This window comes from Peromyscus maniculatus, chromosome 1 (genome assembly GCF_049852395.1).
Source record: "Peromyscus maniculatus bairdii isolate BWxNUB_F1_BW_parent chromosome 1, HU_Pman_BW_mat_3.1, whole genome shotgun sequence".
In the NCBI taxonomy this organism is placed as follows: Eukaryota; Metazoa; Chordata; class Mammalia; order Rodentia; family Cricetidae; genus Peromyscus; species Peromyscus maniculatus.
The window spans coordinates 93217664-93245543 of NC_134852.1; the positions used below are offsets into that span (position 1 = coordinate 93217664).

The 27880-nt window shown below is 45.7% G+C and overlaps 2 protein-coding genes across 4 annotated transcripts in view; one reads left to right on the plus strand and one right to left on the minus strand.

Annotated features, from left to right (window-relative positions):
• On the plus strand, positions 1-23909 carry Tm6sf1 (transmembrane 6 superfamily member 1). 3 transcript variants are annotated; one of them, XM_006969969.4, is made up of 10 exons: positions 9-505; positions 4252-4355; positions 7148-7245; positions 10346-10449; positions 12299-12381; positions 12970-13091; positions 15224-15328; positions 17033-17125; positions 17292-17411; positions 23077-23909. In XM_006969969.4, the coding sequence occupies exons 1-10, from the start codon at positions 414-416 to the stop codon at positions 23266-23268; spliced, it is 1113 nt and encodes a 370-aa protein (XP_006970031.1). In that variant the 5' UTR covers positions 9-413; the 3' UTR covers positions 23269-23909. The 3 variants fall into 3 exon arrangements, with proteins under 3 accessions (XP_076402348.1, XP_076402342.1, XP_006970031.1); XM_076546227.1 differs by lacking the exon at positions 17292-17411 and having other exon boundaries at positions 4-505; XM_076546233.1 differs by lacking the exons at positions 17033-17125; positions 17292-17411 and having other exon boundaries at positions 1-505.
• Positions 21147-27880, minus strand: part of Hdgfl3 (HDGF like 3) — a 51987-nt gene continuing 45253 nt past the window's right edge. Inside the window, exon 6 of the mRNA XM_076546235.1 lies at positions 21147-25772. Within this exon, the coding sequence (XP_076402350.1) occupies positions 25767-25772 (6 nt within the window). The 3' untranslated portion in view covers positions 21147-25766. The remainder of the gene's footprint in view (positions 25773-27880) is intronic.

The window sequence follows — 27880 nt, forward strand, 5'->3', positions numbered from 1 at the left end:
CCCTCGGGTCTGGCTCCACCCTCCGCTGGCCCTTGGCTCAGCCCAGCGCCGCTCCAGCTCGAGGATGCCCAGCTCCCGGCTGTGACCTGCGTCCTCCGCCCGGCCACTCCTTTTCCCTGAGAGCAAGCGTCCTGGGGCTCTTGTCTCGCCGCGGTGGCCTCTGAACCCCCCGCATTCGTTAGTAGGAGCAGGGCGGGGACACCTCTCTGGATCGTACCGCGCGGCCCTAGCGCACCCGGGTGGCGCCAGTGCGCGCGCGGGGCAGCTGCGGGCGACGGGGACGCGCGGAGGGGGACGCGGCAAGGGGGCGCCTGGAAGGGCAGCGGCGAGGGGCGCGGCGCCGGCGGAAGCTGGGGTGGGGGCACCCGGGTGCGATGCTGTGAAGGGCGAGCGACGCGGCGGCGGCGGCGGCGATGAGTGCCTCTGCGGCCACCGGGGTGTTCGTGCTGTCCCTCTCAGCCATCCCGGTCACCTACATCTTCAACCACCTGGCGGCCCAGCATGAGTGAGTGAGCACGCGCGGGGTCGGCAAGCGCCTGCAACTTTTCCGCGGGACTGGGGTCACGTCCCGGGAACTCCACTCCCGCGGCATGAGGGAGCCAGCCCGGTCACCCGGCCCTAGGTCCTCAAATGGGCTAGGGCAGTTCAAGGTCTGAGGGCTGGGCACCTGCTCTTGGCTGGTATTGAGTGGGTAGCTGGGATTATGGAGGTCAATACCGCAATGCTCCTGCCTCCGAGGCTCTCGGACACCAGAGCAACACGGGAGGCATGCATGAGCCTGCCTTATTTGATAGGATCGTTTTCCATGTATGGACTTTCACATACTTACCATTTTTTTTTTTTTTTAAATTTTAGAAACTGTTGTGAGAAACTAGCAGAAATAGCCCTAGTTCTCTGGGCCTGGCTTAGCTGCCGACGGGGTGGCCTGGCTTTAGTGTTCTGGTCTGACAAATGGACAGAATTTACACCCTAAGGATCTTGTGAGAACTTGGTGGAGGGGCGCTGCTAAAGGAATAGGATGCTGGCCTGGAGCAAGGGCACAGGGGCGCACTGCTAAGGAAGCGAGTGGAGCCGAGGGCGTCCATCAGGACTCCGGGTCCCAGTCTCGCCTTCCGCTTCTCTAAAGGAGTCTCTGACCGACCAGCCCTCACGGGCAGCGAAGGCCCAGCTGGTTAGTGGAAAGGCGCCAACGGCGGCCCTGCTGAAGCTGGTTACTGCCTGCTGGAGGAGGAAGTAACCTGCTACGGTTTCCACAGCAGTTGGTGCTAAGGAAATTGCATCAGTCTATATACCCTGCAACCCCCTCCAGACCTCCAGACCGCTAGCGGAGTATGCACACAGTCATGGATTTTCTCTCATTGCTCTGGTCACCCCATCCAGACAACCTGAGCACTGAGAAGCTCTCTTGGGCGCAGGTTGCCTCTGCCCTTGGACCAACCCCATCTTTGGGGCATCTCCTGAAACGGTGGCTCTGGGCAGTCAGATGTTTCGCGCCTGTCGATAGAGTATGCGGGGAACTTGGCTCCTAAAGTAGTATAGTGCCATGAACAGCGCAGTGAACATTTATTGAACACCCGCTCTGTGCTCTGAACCCTTGCAAAAGTTGGAGACTGGCTGAGAACAGGCCAGGAATTGCTGAGGAGCCATGAATTAAAATAGACATCAACAGATACATACATAAGCAGAGAATTGCATGCTAGGAAGACCACAAAACGGGGTGGCTGGGGGCGGGGGCAGCAGCTCGGGAAGGTGTTTTGGAGATAGGGACGCTTCAGCTAGGGCAAGATCTAGGGGCAGCACTTGGTGAGCATAGGGAGGGGTGAGCACGGGGGGGGGTGAGCCCGGGAGGGGAAGGAAGTGGTTGTGATAGGCAGGTGTTTGTTGGAGGAGCTGTCTAGGAAGGGCTGGCGGTGGTGGTGGTGAGGATTTGATGACGGATCACTGTGTGTTAACTGATCAGTGCTGCGGCCCGGGGTGAATTAGTTCCCGCCATTCGCCCCATCCTCCTCTAGGAGAAACCCGGCAATCCGTAACACCTCCCTCATGCTTGTTCGCTCCCTTCTTCCTCCCGGCCCCTTCCTGGTGAGTCTGCTCTAGTGTCTGTGCCCTCCTCTGAGTTCCTTTGGCACCGGCTTCCTTCCCAGCGGCGCCTCCCTCCTGTCTCAGCCCCCTGCGCGCGCATCTGAGCCTCAACTCCCACCCCACTCCCACTCCCAGAGCGTCAACCCTCTTTGATTTTTGACACTGGTCCACCTTCTTGTCTCTGTGGCTGTCCTGTCTTCCTTTCTCCCCATTGCTGGTTGCTGACGACACACTTAACTTGATGGCCCCAAGTAAGTGAAACCGCCCCTTCTTCATTTGTGGGTTCCTCCTCCAAATCAGGGATTTCTGCTATGACCCCCCCCCCCTCATGACTCACGTTTCCCACAGAGTTCCTTCTTGTGGCCGGAGCTCACCTTCCTGGGCTGCTGCTCATCTGGGTACTGCTCTGCCCCGCCCTGTGTGCAGCAGGCTTTCAGTTACACTCACCTTGCATAACCCAAGCGTCTGTTTCCCCAGGCCTTTTATGAGACTCCGAGAAGCAGGATGATCAGCTAGATTGAAGGGTCAGGAAGGAGTTAGGGGGCTCTCTCACATGCGCCCACATATGTTCAGTTATGGTGAGATCTGGGGACAGAACCTTGCAGGTGTTCTGGGGTATGTGTGAGCTTGGTAAGGAAGGGGGAGGGCTGGCCTGGTGTTTGCTGTATGGCAGCCCAGAGGACTCAGCAAAGAGCACCGGTCACTTTCCCCACCACTCAAGGCTAACAACCCATGCCTTATTCATAGCATCCTTTACCCATCACCTGGAGTCACAGACCTGTTTCTGCCCACCTTGGGCCTGTGTTGTTTTCCCCAGGGGGTCCCCAGGAACAGAGCTGGGAGGCCGACATGACCTGCTGCCCCAGTTTCTCTTCGCCTGTCTTCCTACCTCAGAGGTAGAGAGCGTGAGAGGACACTCTGAACTAAGTCATGCTGTCTGTCCTGCTCCATCAGAGCCCAGGCCCGTGAGCATGCTGGCTGTGGGCTCAGCCACTGGTGTCCGAGGATGGGGTCGTCTGCTGACCAGCACCAGCCTCTGGGCTCATCGTTGACACCCTGTCATACGGCTCCCCTCCCTGCTCTTCTCCTCCCTGGGTATCCTAGAGCGGCATCATGCTTGTGAGCCAGGGCAGCTTCCCCTTCCTCTGCTCTGGGCCTTTGGGAGGAGCCTGGAGAATCCGCAGGTGTGGGGTATCAGAAACCTTCCCTTTTTTTTCCCCCAGCCCAAGATCCGGTTTCCTTCTCATCATGCTATAGAATTCATCCATGCACGATCCAATCTCTCACCGACCACCACTGCATCCACTATCCATGTCTCTTACCTGCCCATCGTCTCCCCCTCTATCCATTCATCCCCCCTTTCCTGCCTCCGCCCTTGTCTTCCTCCTTCCCCAGGGGTATGGGGTGAAGATTATCTGAAGATCCCAGTGTTTAGGCCATGGTGTGGAGGTACCCCGGCTGTGGATCAGTGCTTGTAGCATCACTGAGTGTTAGTACAGAGCTGATGGTATATAACAGACAGATAGGGCCACGTAGGTATTCGTCCAGGATAGGAAGGCCAGCCAGTGTTGGCAATCTGGGTATCTCGGTAGGGCTGGGGTGACCTTATGGGAAGCCGAGCTCAGAACTCATGGAGGTTAAGTCCCCTGTAGACAGAGGCCACTTGGGTTCATCTGGAGTCTCCTAAGGCCAGCAACAGTGCCTGCCACATGGGGAAGCACACTGCAAGCTATGGGTCTCTCCCCGGAGAGCGCAATCATGATGCAGTTCAGTCTGGGGGTTTACGGCTGGCCCAGGGGGGGTGGCGGACTTAGTGGTTAGACCCGTTAGCTCTCAGGGTAAAGCGTTGGAGAAACAGGAGGGTAGAGGCAGCTGGGCTGCAGCCATGTTAGGGATGAGGGAGGGTGGGGAGGGAACACGCACACAACACAGGTGGGAAGGAAATGAATGAGCGACCTGGGTTTCCGGGCCATGAGCGCTACGGGGCTGTGACCCAGAGAGGCCAAGGTGCTGTAGATAAGCTGCAGTTGCTTTTCAGTGCCAAAGCCGAGGCTGGCTTCCAGGAGCCTTCTGCAGCTCTGGGAGCGAGAGCCTTCAGTAGCCAGGAAATTCCAGGCACCATTGTGCTGACTGTGATTAGTGACCACCTCCCTGCTTTGGTCCCCACAGTTCCTGGACCATTGTTGGCGTCGCTGCCCTCATCCTGCTCCTGGTGGCCCTTTTGGCTCGGGTCCTCGTCAAAAGAAAACCCCCGCGGGACCCTCTGTTCTATGGTAGGTAGGCTGCTAGGTGGACTCCTCAGAGGGAAAAGGTTTGCATGCACCCTGGCAGGGAGCTGGGCATTGGGTACATGTTCCTTCTGGGCTGCTCTGGACCCACTGCTGACAGAAACTGGAAATGTAGGGCTCTTCAGGGCAAGGCCCTTCCCGCTGAGCTCCCCTTCGTGGTGTCCACTTTCTAAATAGAGTTCTTCTAGGGAGTGACTGGCAGGGCCAGGCGGGCCTCCTCCAGGCACCCCGTGGAGCCCCCAGCATGCTCTTCCCTCAGCCTCCAGGCTGGGCTTCCTGCCTTCAGCTGGCTGTGGGCATGTGGGATTGAATTTACCATGTCTCAGTCTACGCCAGTGGTTCTCAGCCTTCCTAATGTAGCCATCCTTTAATACAGGTCCTCATGTTGTGGTGGCCCCCCAACCCCCCCCAAACCATGAAATTAGTTTTATTGCTACTTCTTAACTGTAATTTTGCTACTGTTAAGATTGTAATGGAAATATCTGATATGCAGGATATCTGATATGCGACCTCTTTTGCAGATTAGGGATTGTGACCCACAGGTTGAGAACTCTGGTCTACACATTTGTGTAAAGAGGAAAATAATGCCTTGGGGAGCTGGTCAAACATTAGTATTTGTTAGGGACTTCGATCAGCATCTGAGAAATAAGCGTGTATATTAAACAAACAAACAAACAAACAAACAAACAAAAAAGCCATTGTCATGTGCCTGACAAGGTTCTGAGCCTTTCAGAAGTATTATTTTAATACTCATAACAAATATCCCTCCGCTTGGCTAGCTAGAGATACCAGAAATGTGGTCAGAATCAGGGGGAACAGCTCCGGACCCCTTTCACTATACATGCTGCCTCAGTCAAAGCTGTGGCCGGTCTTGCAGTACTTCCTGTGGCCAGGGATTTTGTTAGGTATTTTATTCATTTCATTTCATTTCTGTTGATGTCAAACAGGCCTCACATCTCTGTAGCTCTAGCAATGGGCATCTATTTTTCTTGCTCACCGACCTGTGGGTTGGCCGAGACACCCTGCTCCAGGCTGTGAACAGATTTAGGACTCTGCTTGTGTCTCCTCATAGTTCCCCTCAGCATACACCAAGGGCTAGAGGAAGGAAAGTAATGTCCCCACTGCTTTGGTTAGAGCTGGCCCCTGTCACTTCCAGCTACATCTTAAGGTCAGAGCAAACCGCGTACCCTCACCAAAGGCACGGGAAGCATTCTCTGCCCACTATGAGCCTTGGCAAAGGTGGAGAAGGAAGGAATTATAAATGACCAGTTTCTCTCTGTTTGCACACACACAAAACTGAAGCTCAGAGAAATCGTGAGCCTCTCGTGTCTGGCTGTGCCTCTCTGACCTCAGAGCTGGGTCCTTATTCCCACTGGACTCTACCTGCTTCGATCTGGTCCAAGAACAGTCTCCCTCTGCTGCCTCTCCTCCTTCCTTCTCCCACCCAGGGAGCCCACGCTTAGTCTGCTGACACATCCCCCATCCTCGAGGCAAGCAACCGCTCTTGTGTCTTCAGCTCGGTTCCAGCTTTGAGGACCCTTGGGCTAGGTTCCTCATCTATCAGGAGGCAGAGACTGTGTGTCACCTCTAAGACAGTATCTGACCCTCCACGGGTGTCACCAGCTGCGAGTGGATTACACACCCAGTGCCTCGTTTTCCAGGAGACACGTGGGCCTCAGTGGAGCCTAGTGAAGCACCCCTGGGGGCCCCTCACCCCCTTTGGTTTTCCCCCGAGGCAGCTTCCCCACTCCCCTTTTGGGTTATTTTTTCCCACAGCTTTTTATATTCACAAATTGGGTCTGCTACCTGCCCCTTCCGGTTCCACAGTCTCGGATATCAATTTATTATAACTGAAAATGCAGTTTTCTCGACAGACTCACACGCCCCGAGTGGGATCGCCAGCTGTTCAGAAGCTCTGGTCTTTAGCTGGCCACTCTAGTATTCAAGCCCAGTTAGGGGTTTTGTGCAACGGGCCGGATTCCGGGGATGCGGCGGCTTTCCTCCGGGCATCCTCAGCTGTCCCATCTCATGTGCATTTTTAAAAGTCACTGCCTTTTGCCGGGCGGTGGTGGTGCACGCCTTCAATCCCAGCACTCAGGAGGCAGAAGCAGGCCGATTTCCAAGTTCGAGGCCAGCCTGGTCTACAGAGTGAGTTCCAGGACAGCCAGGGCTACACAGAAAAACCCTGTCTCAAAAAACAAAACCAATCAACCAAACAAACAAACAAACAAAAAACAGAAACAAAAACAAAAAACCAACCAACCAAACGTACAAAACCCCAAACAACAAACAAGCAAAACAGTCACTGCCTTTTTTCTTCAAGCTGTTGACTGCCACTTGCACACCGGCCACCCACCTGTCTTGAGGACCTCCAGGGAGGACTAGGCTAGTATGTTGGACACACTCTTAGTGGGCCTGCATGCCACACTAAGATGCCCCGCCCTTTCTAGACCACCTGAGTATCTCTTTGGCTGTTTTATGACCGGCCCAGCTCCTGCTGCTCAGGTGGGATGTGGGTTTCACTTGAAGGCAGTGAGGATGGTGGAGGTAGCCTGGAAGAATCTTCTGGGACGCTGATTCTCTGTCTCTGCGACATGAGTTCCCTCAGGGAGGGCCTTGGATCAGTACAGGGAGGTCCATGAAGACAGGTAAATGTCCTGGTGCGCAGTACATGCAGTCTGGAAAAGCCTGAGCAACACTGCATGGTAAATGGTGGGCACCCCGTCCTTGCTGTCTCCCATGGCATGCATTTTCAGCTGCCACCTCCTTTGTTGCAGTGTATGCTGTGTTCGGATTTACCAGCGTGGTGAACCTCATCATAGGCTTGGAGCAGGATGGCATCATCGATGGGTTTATGACCCACTACCTGAGAGAGGTACGGGGTTGCTCAGGGCTTGTCCTGGGGCCGGGTGGCTCCGATGCAGGCTACTGTTGGAGTGCTGCCCCAGTCCCCTCATCCAGGGTAAGCAGACCCATGACAAGCTAGCCACAGAACACGGATGACCAGGAGGGCACTCTTTGTCCATCCCACCTCCTTCACCCCAGAACTGTTTTCCTTTTAAGTGAAGAACTTCAGATGAATTTAGTATTTGGGTTTCTCTTACTGGATTATAATCTCAGAGATCCCAAATCTATATTAAACATCTCAGGTACCAAAGTCTAGTCTATCTATCATCTCACTCAGTATTTGGGAGGCAAAGGCAGGAAGAGGGATTGCTGCAAGTCTGAGGGAAGTCTCACAATATGGTGAGTTCCAGGCTAGCCTGGACTACAGTACGGGACCCTGTATATATATATATGTGTGTGTGTGTGTGTGTGTGTGTAATATCAAGTTATTTACTTAAGCTTGCCAAGTCTGGCAATTAATACCCTACCACAAAATCACAGCACTCGAGGAAACTAGTCTTGTTTTCTAATTTATAGTGGGCTGAATCCAGTCCCAGAGAGGCCAAGTGACCTACTCAAGGTCACAAAGAAAATATGGAGCAGAGATTGAAACAATATTGTCTATTGACTTCCTGTGTTTCAAATAATGGGGAGCTTTGTTTGTCTCCCCAGGACTGTGTGAGGGGAACGTTGGAGCCAGGGAAGGAGGCAAGCTTGTGGGTATAGGGCCATGTCACGAAGTGAGATATCCTATCCATAAGGCAGCGTCTGCAAGGCCAGCAAGGGCAAGAAGATGGCCAGAGGCAGTGCAGGGCAAACAGAGAGAGGATGAGTTTCAGGGATTCTGAGTGGGATTTCGGGTCAAGTTGCCGGTGATGGAGAGGAAGGCCTGGAGTGATGTCCTGATTCCTGTTTTGGGGTTGGTTTGGAATGCTGGCGTTATTAAGTCAGAAGCTTGAGGAGTGAAGTTCTGGAGAGAGTCCTTGAATCCAGCTCTGTTTCTTGCCTTCAGGAGGTCACTGTCTAATGAGAAGGGAGGATGGCTTTGGCCTGGGTATGATGGCAGAGGTACACTCTCAGCACAGATGCATGGGCTCTGGGGATGAATGCCCAGGATGGCCTCTTTGAGTTGCTGGCATTTCCATAGCATTTCAGAGTGGCCATGGGAGAGGACCACACATGCTGCTATACGGTGCAAGGGAGGGAAGGCCTTCCGGGGCGAAGGGACAGCTTGGACAAATGTCTGGAAAGGAGGCCGAGTAGTGTCTGTCTCCCCAGGAGTGTCAGCAGGGTAAGGCTGAGTTCCTCTGGGACATGTGGAGTTTTGGGTGCTTGAGGAACATCAACTAATGCCCCAGCTGGCAGGGCTCAGCAGGTTTTCTGAGGAATGGCTCCATCAGAGAGACCCAGGAACCACCCAAACAGAGTTGATACTTCAAGTCGGAGAGGAGAGTTGCTTTCGTGGGGGATGATGGACCACGGTGGGCAGAGAGAGGAGGCAGAGGGAAGCCTGGGGAGGAGGCCAATGAACCAGAGGAGGGGCCTTCAGGAGGGAGGATGCTGATCAGGGGGCAAGCTGTCTATCAACCCTGCGAGGCTGGCAAGAATTTGGGTAGGAGGTACCAGGAAGGAAGCTGGGGTGTAACAGTGGTAGGATCTGGGGGCCCAGTGGAAGAGATGGGGCTTTGACCCGCAGGCTTTCAGGAAGAGGGAGGCTGCGTGAGTCTTGCCTTGCAGCTGGAGGGTGGTAGATGGGAAGCAGGGAGAGGGGGGGAACCCATCTGGAAATGTATGGGTGACTCTGAAGGCCTGCCCCACGCTGTGATGAAAAGGGAAGGTCACCTCAAGTGACAGCATAGATACTTAGTGAGATTTGTCCAAAGACTGCCTAGAAGAGCTTGGAGCTGGCTGAGCTGGGTGTGCAGAGGCCAGGCAGGAAGGGCATGGCTGGAGGGAGAAGCAGGCGAGTTGAAGGAGTTGAGGTGGGTTTGAAGGGTCCACACGAGTCTGTCAAGCTCCCTGAGGAGGCCGGTGCTGGCTCTCAGAGCTCAGTGTGTAGGCAGGAATGGCCGGAGCCATGAAATCAGTTGAATTGTGCACACAGAGCACCACGGGTGAGGGAGAAAGGCAGTGGCCAGGCAGAGGGCTAGAAGTCTGGGTGCGGCTTTTTTGGGGGTGGTGGTGGTGGTGGCTGATGTCCTTGCCTGAGGGGAGCCACAGAGTTTCAGAGAATACTTCCTTGGCTGGCTGATACAGTTTGGCCGCTCAGACCTCTCCTAGTTAAAGAAAGGACTGCACGCATATTAGGGAGACATGAGAAGCAGTCTGGGGGGGAGGCCATGGTCCTAGGGAAGGGAGGAAGAAAGCACCACTGAAGAGTCCATGTCTGACGGGACCCCGGAGCATGACTACCCAGGAACGGGAAACGTGCCTAGTTCACCATACAATCTTGTGTTCATGAAACTGAAAATATCCCAGAAGCGTGGCTCTTGTTGGTAATGTAAGTGCTGCTCCTTATTAGCTACGTGACCTCAGGCAAATCTTCAGGCTCTTGAAATGTTTTCTCCTCTGTAGACAGACAGACGGTCCTGACCAGCCCACAAGTCTGCTGGGAAGGCTGAATAAAGGGCAGGTGGGAAGCTATGTGTGGAATTGGACATGGGCACCTACCTCCCCATGGACTGCCCAGCCCACCACAAGATTAGCATGACTGGTTAAGGCCAGCAGGTGGTACGAGTGAACAGGGCCTTCCTGGGCCACCCTTCCGGTCAGGGTCAAGTGCTTACAGACACAAGTTTGGCCTGGCTCCAGTTGGCTGGGATTGCCCACACAGTCACCTGATGATGCCTTTGTATTGTAGTACAAACCTTTGTTGAGCAATCAAATGCCAATTTGTTAGGACTTCTCCTATTTGATACCAGGCTTTGGCTGCCCCAGGCTAAATCCTACCAACTGTGTGGAAGTGGTTTTGTCTCAGTGAGGAAACACCCCTTAGTTCTGTTGTTTTATTTGCAATACAGGTCTGGTGTCCTGCATTTAAAGATTGGAGCCTTCCTTAAAACCGCTGTTTTTTTTAATGCTTTCCTTAGGGTGAACCATATCTGAACACGGCCTATGGACACATGGTCTGCTACTGGGATGGCTCTGTTCATTACCTGATGTACCTGGTGATGGTGGCCGCCATCGCATGGGAGTAAGTAGCTCTCCTGGTGTGTGTGTGCCACTTTTGCAACTGATAAGGGGTATGTAAGGAACATGGAATCCACACACGTGTGTCAGGGCAGGAATGTTCTATGAGTTGGACAAAGCTTTATTTTCTCTGTATCACTGTCTCTGGAAACATATCCCTTTGAGTTCTCCTTGGTGGCAGCGCAGGCAGAGCGGCCCCTTCGGTTTCTGTTTTCGTGAGAACAGTCTCTCTTGGCATGGTGTTGTGTGCCTCGAATCCCAGCATCCAGGAGCTGGGGAAGGCAGATCTCTGAGTTGCAGACCAGCATGGTCTACAAAGTAAGTTCCAAGCCAGGGCTACATACACCGTGAGAGCCTGTCTCAACAAATAAACAAACACATGACATCAACAATAAACTCTCATTGTGTGTGTTTGAGTGCACATGCATGTGTACTTATATGGGAGTGTGTGCTCATTCTTGTAGGCTAGTATGGAGGTCAGAGGTTGATTGTTGGGAGTATTCCTCAATTTCTTCTCTATTTTTTAAAATTACATTTTATTTTGTGTGTGTGTGTGTGCGTGTGTGTGTGTGTGTGTCCATGTGCATGTATATGTATGTGAGCTCTGGTAGGTATTTGGAGGTCAGAGGACAATTTTACAGGGATGGGATCTCTCCTTCCACCGTGTGGGGCCCGGAGACCTAACTTAGGTCGGCAGCAGGTGCCTTCCCACTGAGCCTCCCATCGGCTCACCGTGTAGCTTTTGAGATAAGGTCTCCCACTGAACCCAGAGCTCACTGTTTTGTCTAGGCTGGTGACCAGCAAGCACCTGGGTCTCCTTTGTCTCTGCCCTTAGCCCGATGCTGAAGTTATGGATGCACATCGCCATGCTTGGCTGTCCACGTGGGTGCTGGAGACCTGAACTTGAGTTCTCATGCTTGTGCAGGAGAAGCCCCTTTCCCACGGAGCCACCTCCTCACCCCCAGTTTTAGGAACCAAAGTCCAGCACATTGTAATTCAAAGTTCCACCTCATTTCAGTCCAGATTCCTCTCAGCCTCTAGTGTGGAGCTGTTTCTGGGTTATCAGGTGAAGGGACATTTGGCTACCACTGGGATTAGATCAGTCCCTTTAGAACACAGGGACCTGTCATCTCTGGGGCTTTAGCCCAAACTCCGTGTGCCACAGAAAGTCCACTTTACGTTAAACTTTTATCTTTGATCCTTTTTCCCTATGCTGTGAGTTTTATACACAGTGTGGAAATACAGTCCTAATCAGTGAAGACTATGTCACAGGTCAACATGTGTGTTGTATGGAAAGCATAATTTCCTACTGAGAAGGACAGCAGAGGGGCAGGAGTGATGCTCGCTGGATACGCATCAGGACACAGGTTCAATACCCAGCATTCCTGTAATAAGCTGGGTTTGAGGGCTTGCACCTGGAATCCCAGTAATGGGGTGCAGTAGGGAGGAGCAAAGAGGTTCCTTGAGAATTGCCATCCAGCATGTGTAGCTGAGGTGGCCAGAGCGCTAGGCTCAGTGAGAAAACTTGGCTCAAAAAAATGAGGTGGAGGGTGATTGCGAAAGGAACCTGCCTGACACAGCCTTCTGGTCTCTACAAGCATGCACATGGACAGGCCTGCACATGCATGTACACACACATGGACCACACGTTTGCATGCCTGAGTGCACAAGCCCACAAAGGGTTCTGTACTGTGTCACATGGAAGTGATCTTGATTATCAGGGTTCCCTGTGCTTATCACTTGATTCAGTGGGTTTCTATTCAGTTACTTCTGTAACTAGACTGGAAGACAATTCTGAGGATCACCTTTTGTATCCCAAGACAAGTATACTGATTCAAAACATTTTGTTGTAGGGAAAGCTACAGAACCATTGGCCTATACTGGGTCGGATCCATTATAATGAGCATTGTGGTTTTTGTGCCTGGAAACATTGTAGGTAAGAAATGTTATTTTAACAGTCGTGCTTTTTTTTTTTTTTTTTTTTTTTGTTGTTATAATGGGGCTTTTAGATAGAAAAGTTGTTCTTAAGCTTTATAATAGGTTCTAAGCTTATAAAAACGATTTTGCAAAGTTATTCCTACCCCGCTCTGTGCTCTCATCTTTTAAGAAGTGCTTTAGAGCCATTTTCAGAAGCGTGGACTGAACCGGTAGTTAAGCAGCCAGCATTCAGTGCATGGATACTGCTTGCAGCTCTTTGTATTATATGTTGCTTCTCACACACTATGAGAACTTATGGTAAATGCACCTGGAAATAAATATTCTTCCAGGATGAAGTAAAAGAGGTCATTTAGACATGCAGAAAATTAGGATATACTTGTTAACATAGTTTTTAATATTGTAAATAGGATATCACTATTAAGAAATATCTAATGGTTTTGACTTTTTTGTCTTATCTAATAAAAATATTGCTAGTTCATTGCAAAATTTTAGGTGATTTGAGGTGGTAGGTAGCTTAAATATTATTTAGATATGCACCAACAGACTTTTGATCATCTTTTTGACTATCTTTTCCTCTTTTAAATAGGAAAATATGGAACACGGATTTGCCCTGCATTTTTCTTAAGCATACCATATACATGTCTTCCGGTGTGGGCCGGCTTCAGAATCTATAACCAGCCATCAGAAAACTATAATTATCCCTCAAAGGTAGTTTTATTACATTTAAATGTAACAATTCAATACTGGTGTGCAACCTCAGGCTGGCATTCTGGCAGCTGGTAACTTACATATTCCCAGACTCCCTGGGCTCACATCTCTGTGAGGACAGAGCATTGGGGCATTCAATCCACAGGACTGTGTTGATACCTTGCCATTTGCTGGCATCTTCGTTAATGTGGCAGATGGTCTGCTTCTGTCTCAATCCATCTGCTTCTACTGCCCAGGCTACACTTTGGGGGACTTCCCTTGCAGGGATCACCTTGGCTTCTGTCACCCTTCTGTGTTAGGGTGACAGGTAAAGTTCACAACATGTGGTTTGCCTGGATTAATGGCCTGTGTGTGAGCACCTGATATTTCTTTCAGTAATACCATTTACTGCTGAGGTGTTCAAGGTAATGCATAAGACCATTGGTTCTGATCCCTGGGGATACAGGCCCCAGGACACTGGCTGCAGGAGCACCCCCCAAGGCTCCTCCCCTTCCATTCACTGCCGAGGGGGTCAGTATGAAGCAAGGCTAGCCCCACAGGTCTGCTTAAATCTTTATTTCTAAGAGAGTAATTTCCTTCTCTTCAGTTTATATAATATATCCTTGAGGTAGGATCCTTTAAATCTATCTGATTTGTGAGAACAAACTACTAGTCAGAACATGATTATTCACCTTACAAAAATATTTTTAGTTTAAAATCATTATTCATTTGTTTACTTTTGAGGCAGAGTCTTAACATGTAGCCCTCCCTAGCTGGCCTCAAAACTCTCCATGTAGTCCAGGCTGGCCTCAAAATCACTGGGCTCCACCTGTTTCTTGTATGCTGGAATTAAAAGTTTGCACCACATCTGGCCAAAATTACTTGTACAAGTTGACTTCATTGGACTACCTTTTTAGGGGAGGGTTGGGGTTGAATTCATGGCCACCCGTGTGCTGAACAACCACTCCACTACTGAGATTTACTTCTTGCTCTATGTATGTTATAATTTACACACAGTTAACTTGTAAATATTTAGCTACTGCTGTGTAAACTCAGGCCAACAGCAGCTACACTCCTACATCTCTTTCAGGAGTGAGTGGGTGTTAGGAAGAAAGGGTAAACAGTGACCCTACTTGGCCCTGGCGCCACTGCTTTGACAGGGCTCCATGTCAGTGTGTGAACAGCATTTGCATTACGAGACACACAGTCATTTGTGTTGTTACTTTAATGGTAAAGCACAGCTCTGGGCATTGTTTGTTACACGGTGCTGTTAGGCACCATACACAGCGCAAACAAAACCCAACAACCACAGAATCACCCTGCAAAGCAGTTTAGCCGTGCTTCCAACCCATTTCCATATCAGGGACCTGTCCCGAGACAGTCATCGCAGACACAAGGCAGAGGTTTCTGTGCAGGGCCACTCTCCTGAACATCAGGTGGTACAATGAAAATGTGCCCAGTGTCTTGCAGTGGGAGGACAAGTGTGGTCTCCTTAGGGTCTTTCCAATTTTTAATCACTCTAGGCTATGCTCACAGGCAGTTGTGACGAAGGCAAAACTGTTTATATTCTAAATTCTATTTTTGCAAAAAAAAAGGTTATATGTTGAGTCTATGTATTTACATATAAATGTGTAGAACATACATGAGTCAGGCATGATGGCACACATGAAACCTAATCCTAGCACTTGGGAGGAGGTGGCAGGATAATCATGAATGTGAGGCCAACATGAGCAACACATAGTTTAGATCCTGTCTCAGAAAACCAACCAACCAACTGGCTTATCAACCAACCAGCTGACCAACCAACTAACGAAACAAAACCATACATGACGGGGATGTGTGTCAACCACTAACAGTCGACAATTCTGCAGTTTCATTTTTCAAATGCAGATAGCTTACTTTTATAATCATAAAAATGTAGTTTCAAGAAGAAAAAAGGGACTAGAGCTGGAGGGGCCTCAAATCACCTGCTTAGTAGCTCCATTTCACAGAAGAGGGAACGTACTGGAGGGGAAGATACTCATGTCCAGTGGCCAGTGGTCCACAATGTGAATTGTGCATCTTCCAGACTCATTAGTCATTAGCTTGGCATTTAGTGTCGTAGACTTGTCCCTGGCTTTGGGATTGTTCTCCAACAACAAACTCCATTTTAGGTTCTTCAAGAAGCCCAAGCAAAGGCCCTGCTGAGAAGACCATTTGACTTGCTCTTGGTTGTGTGTCTCATCTTGGCGACTGGATTTTGCCTGTTCAGAGGCTTGGTAAGCATAACATCAAAATAACAATATACTATTTCAAACAAGAAAAGAGTCTGTGTGTGTGTGTGTGTGTGTGTGTGTGTGTGTGTGTGTGTAAGATCAAACTGATCACCTCCTCTTCCTGCCACAGCCTAGAGCTCTGGACTAGCTTCCTGCTGCCCTCTTGCCCCCAGTTCCCCACTCACAAGGGATGGCTCATCCTGGGCTATCTCATATCTCCTCCTTTGGGTCCTCAGATCAACTGCTGTTTAGAAGTATCTTCCTTATTTTAGGACGCCTGAAAAACTGGCCATTAGAGTCTCATTCTTTTGTTTCCCTTGATTCCCCCACCCCGATTTAAAGGCAACCATCTTTGGTTAGGGTGATTCCCTAAGATCTCAATACAGCTGTGGCTCAGAGCAACCATGTATTCTTAAGAGTAGGGGCGATGGGATCAAGGAAGAGGTCCCTGGGTAACAGTTCTCACCTGTGCAGGGTCATGTGAATTTCTCACTGCTCAGGGTAATGTTGAATTAGGATTCAGGTTTGGAGTTTGATTATAGGAAGGACTCGTGAGTTTTTTTTTCCTCTTTGCCCTTTATTGGTTTTTGTAGACAAGTTTTCTATGTAGTTGTGGAGAACACTAGCCATTTGCTAGTTGTGCTTTAAAAAAATGACACTCTCTCTGACCTATCATTTCCTTCTCTGTAAACTACTAGTACCTACCTTATATCGTTTTGAAGATTAGTGACTACCCTCCTTGGTAAGGGCCTTGTACAAAGTAAGTGTTCAATACACAACTGTTGTTAGTCTTAATTCATCAGTGGTTCTTCACAATGACCCAGCTTTATAATTTATTCTTAGAAGAAATATTTTAAATCTAGGAATTATTTGCTTATCACACTCAGTTTCACCAATTATCAACTATTCTAAACTTGCTGGGTTGTACAAGCTGAGAACAAGCCATGGAACCTGTTCTTTGGTCAGTTTGTGCTAATTTCCAAGTTCAGTCACCACCACACAATGAGATCCAACTGCATCCTCCCCTGTCCTTTTCTCTGTGTGCATGTGTGCTTGATCAGATGGGTGGGGCTGGATCAGATGAGGATTTGGACCAAGGCCCAACTCTACTGCTAGCCTGCAGTCTAGGTTGTCATTTGGTAGAACATTTCATTTATGGCCTGAGGGGGAACTGTCTCAGTGGTTTGCCAAAATCTATTCTGTGGCCTAGAGTGTCCTCTGCAGGGACTAAATCTGCTCTCTGCTCTTTCCAAAGTGGACAGGAACGGCTTCACAGGAAGACCCTGCCTTCAAATCATCCCTTACTGCTTCCAAAGGCCATATGCTCTGTGAGGTACTGGAGAGAGGCGGATGCTATTTTTGAATCTTGCAAAGCACAGTATGATTAATTTGGTACAGAAGTGTTATTTTTCTTCTGATAGAGACTAGTTGGCTAGCTATTCCCAAGTGGAACTGGTTATCTCTACCAAGAGCTGTGCTTTGGCTCACTAAACCTAGATGCTGAAGCTGTGAATATCAGAGAGTCCCAAGAACAATGATCCACTGTTGACTTAGGCTTAGTCCTTTAGAGAAGTCTAGGTATCTGCTTTTCCTGTTACTGATGGGCCTGTAAATACAGTTTATGATGAGTCTGACTGAAGCTGGCACACACCCTCATCTGCAAATCTAAGAACAGGACTATTCATAATGAACTCATTTTGTCCTTAGATTGCTCTGGATTGCCCAGCCGAGCTCTGCCGACTCTACACACAGTTTCAAGAGCCCTACCTAAAGGACCCTGCTGCTTATCCTAAAATTCAGGTCAAGTTGTTACAAAGCCTAAGATTTTTTTTGAAGTTAATTCTCATATTTTAAATGGATAATGTCTCTACACAGAAGTAGGAATTAGCATTTATCTTTGAAAGTGTTTCATGTTTTTGCTTTTTGTTAGGTCAAGCTGTTAATTTGCTCATTTCTTTTTACACAGATGCTGGCGTACATGTTCTATTCTGTCCCTTACTTTGTGATTGCACTTTATGGCTTAGTGGTCCCTGGATGTTCATGGATGCCCGATATAACGCTGGTCCATGCTGGAGGTCTAGCTCAGGTACTCAGATAAGAATATTCCCTTTCGAGAAAGTTCTCTAGCGACCTAGCTGTCACTGAAATTATGAAACATGTCTCTGCTCAATGTTTTGAGTAGGAAATAGTTTCTAGTTCATTGGATGACATTTCCGCCCCTCTCTCTCTCACTCACACCAGTGATACCATCTGGTAGATGTAGTTATCTAGTGAAATTAGGGTTTCCCCTGGAGTCACAAAAGTAGCAAGTGGCACTCTGTTACAGAATTGTTTCCCAGTCAATGAACATTATGGCTACTGAGAAGAGTTGAAAGCAGTAACTCTTAAGCTGTCTATCCTATCTAATGAAGAGCCTAAGAGTTCTGCCACACAATACTCAACAGAACAGGGAGGCTGCTGCCTTAGTGTAAGTTCTGTTTCTAGAAAGCTCAGCCTGCCCTGCAGTCCCTCACCCTGGCACTTTGCCAAGTCCTTGCCTGACAGCAGGTGTTTAATGAAAGCAACAATGACCTGGAAATGAGTGGGGCCCACCCAGAAGCAAAGCACAGTAATTATACAATCATGGCGCAGTAACCATGATGGCTGAAAGACCCCAGAATCAGTGTTGAAAAATACAGTACTTAGGGGGTCAGTGGTTAAATCCTTCCTGGGGGTACTGAGTTGGACTAGTCATAGAAAAATAGATAAAACCTGCAGAAGAAATACTCCTGGAGAAACGCTTAGCTACTTTTGCTTTGTCAGCTTCTGAATCCCTATCCTCAAGGCCTTGATTTGGGCTTTTATCTCTGTCTTTTGATATCAACTGTAAGCTGGTGACCAGTCTCTTCAGCTCCAATTGCTGATTCCTAAACTTAATTCCAAACTTAATCACTGCACCTGGATGTCTCACTAGCCCATCAGGTTTTTTGAGGCACTTTGAGAAACTTCTGGAGTAAAATGGAAGCAGCACCTTTGTAATGGAAACAGGCAAAATTGAGACTTTAAACACATTTGCAAAGCAAGTATCAGTCTATAAAAGAAAACATACTTTCCCATTTGATACAGTCTTGCTTTGTAGCCCAGAATAGCCTTGAACTCAAGATCCTCCTGTCTCAACCTCCCACCACGCCCAAGGTGGCATGTCAATAGAGACTCTTGTCCTCCCCATTTCTCCTGTTGTCCATTTCCTTTGTCAATGTCAATACCTCAGCTTGCATCAGCCAGGTCAAGCCAAAAACCTGGAATCTTTTTAACTTATTTAATGTATGCAGGTGTTTTGCTTGCCTGTGTATCTATACACCATTTGTGTACCTGGTGCCTGTGGAGACCAGAATAGTAAAGCAAACAAAAACTCCCAAACAAACAAACAAAAACACAAATAAACTTCAAATTTTCTTAGGTCACTGGAAGACACACTGGGTGATTATTGGGTACTTGATTTCAGACTGCATTAGGAACCTCCCAAATCTGTCCACTTCACAAAGTACAAGCTCAAGCAAACATTTTAAAATAAAAATCAGGCTATATTTTAGGTCAAGTTACATTGGGGGACTTAAAAATAAAACCTCTCTCTATATATACACAGTGCTTGCTATAGGGCTAAAGTTGTACGTATAATCTGAGAAGTATGACAGACTCTATCAATAACTTATGAGTGTTTTCCATCAACTGAAGTATAGTCAGTTCTTAGTCATGTGCAGGTTCAGCCAACTTAAGTATGTTAAGGCCTATGATGGCTATCAGTTGTGAACAAAAAGCAGACTTTCCTTAGTCCCTAGAAGACACACTACAACTGCTTACACTGCATTTGCAGGGCTTGGTCCTGTAAGGCATCTAATGTAAGACATATAGAAAGATGTATATAGGATGCAAACACCTTTTATACAAGGGCTTGAGGATCCACGGATTTTGACATATATGGGATGTCCCAGGGTCCTGGAACCAATCCTCCTTGGATGCCAGTGGGTGACTGCATTGTCAGAATCATTGAAACAAAACAAAAACCGGAGTTAATCTAGTCAATATGACTAGCAGCAAGAGCTGATCGAAGTCCCTTGTTGTCACTAGTTAGTTCAATGACCACTGTCACTTTACTTCTCTTCATCACCACTCTTCTTTTCTGTAACGTTGCTGAGGTTTAAACACGGTACTACATAAAGAGCTAATGATAATGCCTGCCACAGAAAAGCTATGGGACTCCTGTTTATTATTATTGTATAGATTCCCAGAAAGAATTTAAGAGAAAAATGCCTTCTTACTGAGACTAATTCTTCTACAAGTTAACCAAAGTGTATCTCACATCTAATGACCTAAAACATCAACAACAGAAAAAACAACAACAACAACAACAACAAAAACAAAACAAAACAAAACCTGGGCAAAGGTTTGGGGACAGATACCTGGTGGGCATTATGTAACACCACATCCACGGGTGTGTGTGTGTGTGTGTGTGTGTGTGTGTGTGAGAGAGAGAGAGAGAGAGAGAGAGAGAGAGAGAGAGAGAGAGAGAGAGAGAGAGAGAGAGAGAGAGAGAGAGAACTGAGTCAGGTGACATCCCTCCAGCTGTTTCCTCCACTCCTGGCTATACAGGGATCTAGAAGTACATCTGTGGACAGTCTAGTTGAAAAGAGTTGGCTTTCCTGGAAATTTCATAACATTTTTTCTTCACAGAAATCTTTGAGTATCTTAAAGTTTTAGGAAGCTCCCAGGCAATTAGGCTACTAATATAAATCTTTCTGCCATCTACTCTGGTGCTTTATTACCAAGCATCTTTGATCTTGAGGTTCATTTTCTTACATGCTTATCCTTTGATAGAGGAGTTAAAAGGTCAACAAGGGGACCTAATAACAAGGAGCCCAGGTTGTCATCAGGGTGCCAGATCATGAACAGTTACTCTCCACCTGAGGTGGGCCCTGTTATCTGGTTTGTGGTGGAGCAATAATCCAATCTGGCCATCTGGTTCTCGAGTCAGTATTATTAGTGTCTATGCTGTTACTCAGAAAACCCTAAGATAACATGGTTCTGGATTATCTACTTGTATTATAGGGACCTAACACCTACAGGTTTCACCTCTAACATTTATGTGGACATGTACGACTCACTTCTTTTTGGAGCCAGGGTTGTGATTAGTGAGGAGAGGGATTAGGATAGGGTCATCTTTCCCTAATCTTCTCTATCAGGAATGGAAGCTATTACAATTTAGCCTTTGCTTCCTTTCATTACCTCATTTTACATTCTAAACATTCAATCTGACAAAAAAAATCATCATCTCTTATTTCTGCAAGGTAGAAAACAAGTCAAAGGGAAATGACTAGGGGTGTCTGTCAGCCCCATCACTGAATAGTGCAGTTATAACTGAAATGCAGAATTCAGCAGCACTGCATTCCCTCACCCACTCACTCGGCGCTGGTACGGTTCCCAGGCTGAGCTCCACGGGCCGTGTAGGAAGCAAATGTGCTGGACACTCCTTACCAATGTGTCGGGAAAGGAAGCCTCTTCAGGTGACACTTTTTCTTGTATCAGAATCCCAAGCACTTACCACTAGAGGAAGCTACAGTTGGGGGCACCACCCAGTTGGCTGCCGCCATAAACACACCCTTGTGCAGTCCCAGGAGCTGCAGACAACTGGCCTCAGGGTCCTTTTCTCACAAGCACACACCTTTTGGTAAGAAATGTTACAATCTTTACCCCTTGTTAATAATTCTGAGTAGAATGGCTTGCTATTACAGGTATAGAGAAATGCTTTCAAGATTCTTTTTGTATTCTGATAGTCACAAGACCATTGTTGTTGAACGTTTATTGAACTCTAACAATGTGATAGGTGCCACACAAAACATTTGACACAGTATCTGCCCAGTGGGCGTACAATCTAATCTAAGGACACAGATCATTTTTTAAAATGTTGCCATGAGCTTACTGTTCATGAAAATGAGGTATTAACTGCACTGTTAAGTGCAGAAAAGGGCCCACAGAATTACTGACCTTTCAGGCAGGCTTGCCTATACAAGTACACACAACTGCTCATGTTACTTATTCTTGGAAACTATGGATGGCATTTTTCTGGTCGTTTTATGATGTACACAATAATCTATAGGGAGAATCACTAAACCCACAAATCTGACAAAACCAGAGTTCAAAACTGGCCTCTAGTCCAGAATAAAATTGTTATATATTCAGATAAACAGCTATTTAAAGTAGGATCTAGAGAAAAATAGTGTCAGAGGCCAAGTTCTGTTGAGAGTCCCAGACTGTCCACAACTGCAGCTCCTCAAGGCAGCCTCCAAAGTGCCCTTTATTCTCAAGCTCTTTTATCTGTGGAGCCCTGAGATGCAAACATTTGCTGGGCCTCGGCCATCTGCCCTAGGGAGGTGTGTCCGAGGGCAGAGCCCTCTCAGTGCCTGTGGATCACAATGCAGACAATCCACCTGTTGGTCCATGTCAACACACCACAGGACTTTTATCTCCAGAGTAGCAAAAACATACTAGAGGTATCCAGAATATATCAGTAATTTATAAATTGTAGCCCATTAAAATATTCTGCCATTGATACAAATTCCTAAACACGCTGTTTATAAAAGCTTGCCCTTTTCTTGTCAAGGTCAGATCAAATGCTTAAATAGAACTTTTATGTTAGCCACTTAGCACAATCAATGTAGGAACTGTAAGGTAACAAATACATTAATAACAAATTGTCTAGTGGTTCATTCTTGTTCCTTCCGTCTCTTTAGATTACAGTACCCTTTATCTTTCCACTTTGATCATACTATACCAATGATTTATTACTTACTGCATCTAAATCCTCAGTCTTTATTCATATGTATCTTGAATTTCAAACATAAAAATGAAGACTTGAGGTTTGCATTTTATAATAACTTTTTCTGAGAAAATATTTTCTCGGTTTTTAAGCCTGCTATGGCCTGTATTACTTTTCTAATAGTTTTTCTCTGTGCTTATGAAAAGTACTAAAAACAAACGAGCCAAGCAAAACTCAACAGGCACATTTTGAATAGTCTATGTATATATAAACAGAGGGAGGCTCTTGCCTTTCTGTTCTGAAACTTGGATTATGCTGACCACTCACAATTCTAAATAGATTTCAGTCTGATTCGAAAAGGTTGCCTGTGTACATATTTGTCATTTTATAATCATACTGCTTTCCACAGCCAAGCTATTAACAAGTGTATCTTACAAACAACCATAGTGCAATTAAGTTGCACAAAACCAAATACACAAATAAAACTACATGTTGATGGGGCTCTGAGCTCTTGCTTCTAGTAGTCAGTCTGATCAACGACACTGAGATCTTCAGTGCTTCTCTTTAGGTAGCTCATTATACTAACTACAGTTTAGCTTTTGAACTCAGCTTCATTCTGAATTGTAACCAAATTTGTGAGACTTAGCTGAGTGTCTACATAGTGTTCTTAGAATTCAAATTAGAAATGTTTGGTATTCTGCACGGGTTAGGTTAAAAAACCACAACCTGGAATTATAAAAGCACACTTTAAATAGGATACATTATTTGAATAGTTACATCAAGAATGACCTTAAATTTAGTGAAATACTATGTATTAAGACTGTGGATTATCTAAAGGAATTTTGCTTTGAAGACAGGTTTTGAGGGCACATGGTCTGAACGAGTCACCCAGAATTCATCCTTAATCCAAGTGAACGATCTCATGCTTACTTTTTGTTTTTTGTTTGAATGTAAACAGGCTCAGTTTTCTCACATTGGTGCTTCACTTCATGCTAGAACTGCTTACGTCTACAGAGTCCCCGAAGAAGCAAAAATCCTTTTTTTAGCATTAAACATAGCATATGGAGTTCTTCCTCAGCTCTTGGCCTACCGGTGTACCTACAGTCCCGAGTTCTTCCTAAGAACAAAGGCCGATGAAAAGGTGGAATAAACATACCTCAGTTCTCTCTGACCCTGTTATATGGAACGGATGCTCTACTTCATCCCCTTCCAGGATACTCACGAGAATACAGATTCTACAGTGGATGTGGGAGTGAAATAATGGTTTTGTATAGGTATATTCTCATTTTTGAAGGGAAATTCAAGTTGAGAAACAGCTTGTTTAAAGAAATATATCAAAATTTGTCTGTGAATGTGACCATGGATCTTAACATTGCACATATTGTGTATGAAAATTACAACTCTAGTGCCTACAAATAGCATAAAAGTGAAACTATTTAGAAGTGACTAACCATATTCACTATGCATATGAAACCATTCAAAACTGCAATTACAGGTTGGAGAAATAACTTCGTATGAATTGTTTGAGTCATTGACAACCTTAATATAAATGCCAGATCATCATATTTTTAAGTTGTTTGAAGTGTCTTCATAAGGAAAGTATATTACTTACTGCTGTTTTAAAAAATTGCTATCAAAACTTCTATTGTGAACTTAAATGGCTAAGATGACACAAATCAACTTTATTAGTAGCCTTAATGAACACTTGTTTTATTGGTGGCTGGTAATATTTCTCTTGTGTTTCTGTATATACTATCAATAAAATTATTTTTGGTGTTTTATGAAGACAAACTTTATTAAATTTGAAGTATTTTATGTATACATTTTCATGACAAACTGAACTTTTTATTTAAGAAACCTGTTTGTTTTATGTTCCAATTTAAAATGTTATCTATAGTCTCCATATGTTTTAGTGTGATCAATGAAGAGGTCTTTTGATTAATTTCATTAATTTTAGAATAAAATATTTAAAATTAAAAAGTACCTTTTAAAGATAAAACCTGATGTGGTGCCCTGTCTCTTAACGAACTTTCCATACTTGGAACTAAGTACAACAGAGAAACCACTAATTACTAAATGACAAAAATAAGCCCCAAACACAGTAGCCTCTTCAGCATGCCCTGAAGGGTAAGTGGTCTGACTGCATTTAGCTCTCACAGCCCAGCATCACCTTCATCCTCACATGACACTGGGCTTTTAGGTCATCTTAACAGTTTGTCTTCATGTTCATTAGTTCTTCAACAACCTAAGACACCAGAGGGAAGTGGGATGCACATACAGTTGTGTGTAAACATAGGGGCCACTGAGCTGGTGTATTCTCAGGTGTGCAGGCAGATCATACTGCTACGCCCTCCCATCCCTCCCAATGTTTTCAATTAACCTAACATCCAAAATAGTTAAAGAGAAAAAAGATAGAAAAAATAAAATCCTCACCTGCACTTAATTATTATGTCAACTTGCTGTCAATTTTTGCTTTAATATAGGAATCACATTAATACTTCACATCACACATATGAAGCCAAATAAGACTAGCTCAGTTGTTTACAACCTCAAACCTTACTCCCAGTACACATTCCAATAAATTTATTCTGTAAAAACAATACATTTTTTTTGTTTTTGATTTTTTTACAGTAAACTTTTCAGCTACAAACCTCAAACACACATGGAAGAGATGTTCCAAGGACGAGCATAACAGAGTTGATGAAACCCAACTGACTAATGTGTTCTCACAGTATAAGCTGGCATAAAAATAAATAAGACTCTCTAGTATCACAATAGTGACAATAATGTACACATAATAATCATTTGCAGATGAATGTTAACTACTCTAATTCTAGTTCCAAAAGAAAAGTTTATTTTAAAAGTCTATATTCAAGAGTCAATGCTTTGTCTGGTTTCCCATAGTGCTCCTGCTGATTTCAGCTTTCAAGTGTAAAGTGACCACCTTGAGTGATTAGCTCAAATCATATTGGCATTGGGAAAAAATAAATCCTTGCTTTATTTTGGTCTAACACAAAAAGACTCACTAGGTTCACATATACACTCAGTTTGTGTACACAGCAACATGAGTTTTGAGAAGTGTAAGTTCAACTATCTATTTCTAATACAGAACAGGTATTGTACAATATGGTTAAACTTTACACATGGCCTTCAAATTGAAAGATGACTTTCATTTCATCTCCAATATACCAACAATATATATCTAGGAGTTGGCTCTTGGGTTCTGTTAGAAAGAAAATCCCATTCTTAAGTATTATGTTGAGTAGTCATCTAAAAAATATGAATTACTATTTAACTGAGTATTTGATGATGGTGGGATAAAGGCAGGAAGCTGATGACCAGAACTGCCTTGGAAAAGGAGCCTAGACATGGAAAAGTCTGTGCAAAAATCTTGATAATTCTTAGTGGTTAAGGGCAATTTCATGCAACCAAGTAACATAAAATTAAGTCAATAACCTTAAAAAAGGTCAAAATGTCTTTTTTTCCCTTCAACAGAACAGAGAGGAATGTGGATAATGTACACACACTGGGTGGGGTTCTGTCAATGACAACAAAGACTGTGTCGGTTCATATCAAATCCAAGAATCAGACAATCAAACATTTAACCTTCTTGTGGTTTCTCTCAATATGCAGCATTCATTACGGTAGTTAGGTCTGTAAAAGAGCAAATAAAATAAGCCTTAGATGAGCTGGGATACTAACGAGGGAAGCCATCCATCCACACCTCTGGGGCACAACACTTATTTTTTTTTCTGAGGCCTGAATCAACACTAGCATTATGGCAGCAGTAATACTTAGCACACCAGCTTCAGAGGCTTTGCTTTTTATCTAGCAGAAAGTGAAATGCTATTTTTAGTGTTCTGCTATAACAAACAAACAAAAACCCTGAGGAGTAAACCTTGTCAGCAAGGGCATGGTGGCACCTGCCTTCGATCCCAGCACTTAGGGGGCAGGGACAGGTGGATCTCTGTGTTCCAGGGCAGCCTGGTCTACAAAGTGAGTTCCAGGACAGCCAGGGTTACACAGAGAAACAACCCTGTCTCAAAAAACAAAAACAAAACAAAACGAAATTAAACTGTCTACTCTCTGGTAGGGAGGAAGGTGTAGTAGCGTGCAAGGAACTGTTCACTACAGGTATACACAAAGCCACTGCAATAGATATAATCTGTGTTGTAGGACTGTACTGTTAGAACAGCAAGCTGTATAAGACTGAAAATCACACGGCTGCACACAGATCACCCAAAATATTTACTTTAGTTACTTGGGGCACACACGGCACAACAAAGTACAAAAGTTAACAACATCAGTATGTCTAGTCTTTGCTTCTGAAGAAAGAATAAGAGATGAAACAAAGTCTAGATTTCCTTTAAACTTTATATGGCATACATATGACAAAGATAAATTATTCCTGTTTCATAAAAGAATTAAAATTTTAACTTAGTTTTATATTTTAGGTTTCATGTGTGTCTATTTGTGTGTGCAGGCCACAGAGCACACGTGAAAGACAGCTGACAACTTATAGGAGCAGGTTCTCTCCTACCATGTGGATTCTGGGATCAGGACTCAGGTCCTCAGGCTTTGTGGCAAGTAACTTTATCCACTGAGCCCTCTTACAGACCCAAGAACTGCATTTTGATTTAGACTCCACTCTAAATTATGTCAGGTTATATTTCCCCAAGGAGATGCTATTTTTGTTTTCCATCTCATTAACCTAAAAATATTAACCACTTGTAGTTCTCATGGGATGGGGAAAAAAAGGGAACCCAGACCCCAAATATTTTCCCCTAAAACAGCTTGAGTTACTTCACAAATAACTCAACACACGTGCATGTGATGTTCCCATTTAATCAAAGCCTGCCATACTTACCCTATCAGATTACTATAGGACCTTCACAAGGAGAGAAGAGATCAAGCCTACCATTTCCACAGGGGACAAAGATAGACTTCTTAACTTTTCTGCCCCTACCCCAAACAAGGAAGCTAGCAGATCTTTACTTTTTTTTAAAATCATATTTACAACCTGTGAATCTGAAAAATGCAATGTCTGGAAATTGACTTATTTATTAATAAATGAAAATACTAGACATATGATTATACTCACAGATACTTAGGAGGACTCTCTTCCTTTGGAAGGAGGAAGATACCCAAATAATAAGAAATTGTTAATCAATCAAAGAAACCTTCAACAGTATATTTTCTTAATATAATGTAAAAGGCACTATGTTTATGAGGCAGGACATTCATTTAACAGCTCTATGCACATTGAAGAATATTGTGAAGCAGATCCACAGTAGTCTCAGAGCACTGTCGATGCACTGAAGAGCTGATGGCACCACTGTGACTTTAGGAACCCCGCCTCGATTTTTAAATAGGGCACTGTCAAACGGTGCTGGTGGAGCAACTGCAGAGTCTCCGACTTGCACATGTCTGTGATGACTGCTGTCCTCACTTCTAGTCATTTCTAATTCAGAACTACTGGGATCTATACTGGACATAGGACTCTAGGTATCTGCCAGTCCTGATACTTCTCTACCTAAAGAGCCAGTGTGGTGCTCATGCTTTGTGGTCATCTTTTGTATCTTGCATGGATATGCTGACTGACATCTGGAAGAGCCAATCAGATTCCACCTTGAGGTATTTTAATGGGAGGCACACTGAAAGGTTTTACAGGGCAGCAGAGTTAATGGATACCCAAAATACGGCAGACAGAAGCCAAAAGGATTTTTTTCATGGAGTACCATTTTTAAGTGAAAAAATTGATG

Coding starts and splice junctions, on each gene's coding strand:
- Tm6sf1 (XM_006969969.4), top strand. CDS start 414: ATGAGTGCCTCTGCGGCCACCGGGGTGTTCGTGCTGTCCCTCTCAGCC. Junction 7,246..10,345: donor TGACCCACTACCTGAGAGAG/GTACGGGGTTGC, acceptor TGCTTTCCTTAG/GGTGAACCATATCTGAACAC. Junction 17,126..17,291: donor CTGCTTATCCTAAAATTCAG/GTCAAGTTGTTA, acceptor CTTTTTACACAG/ATGCTGGCGTACATGTTCTA.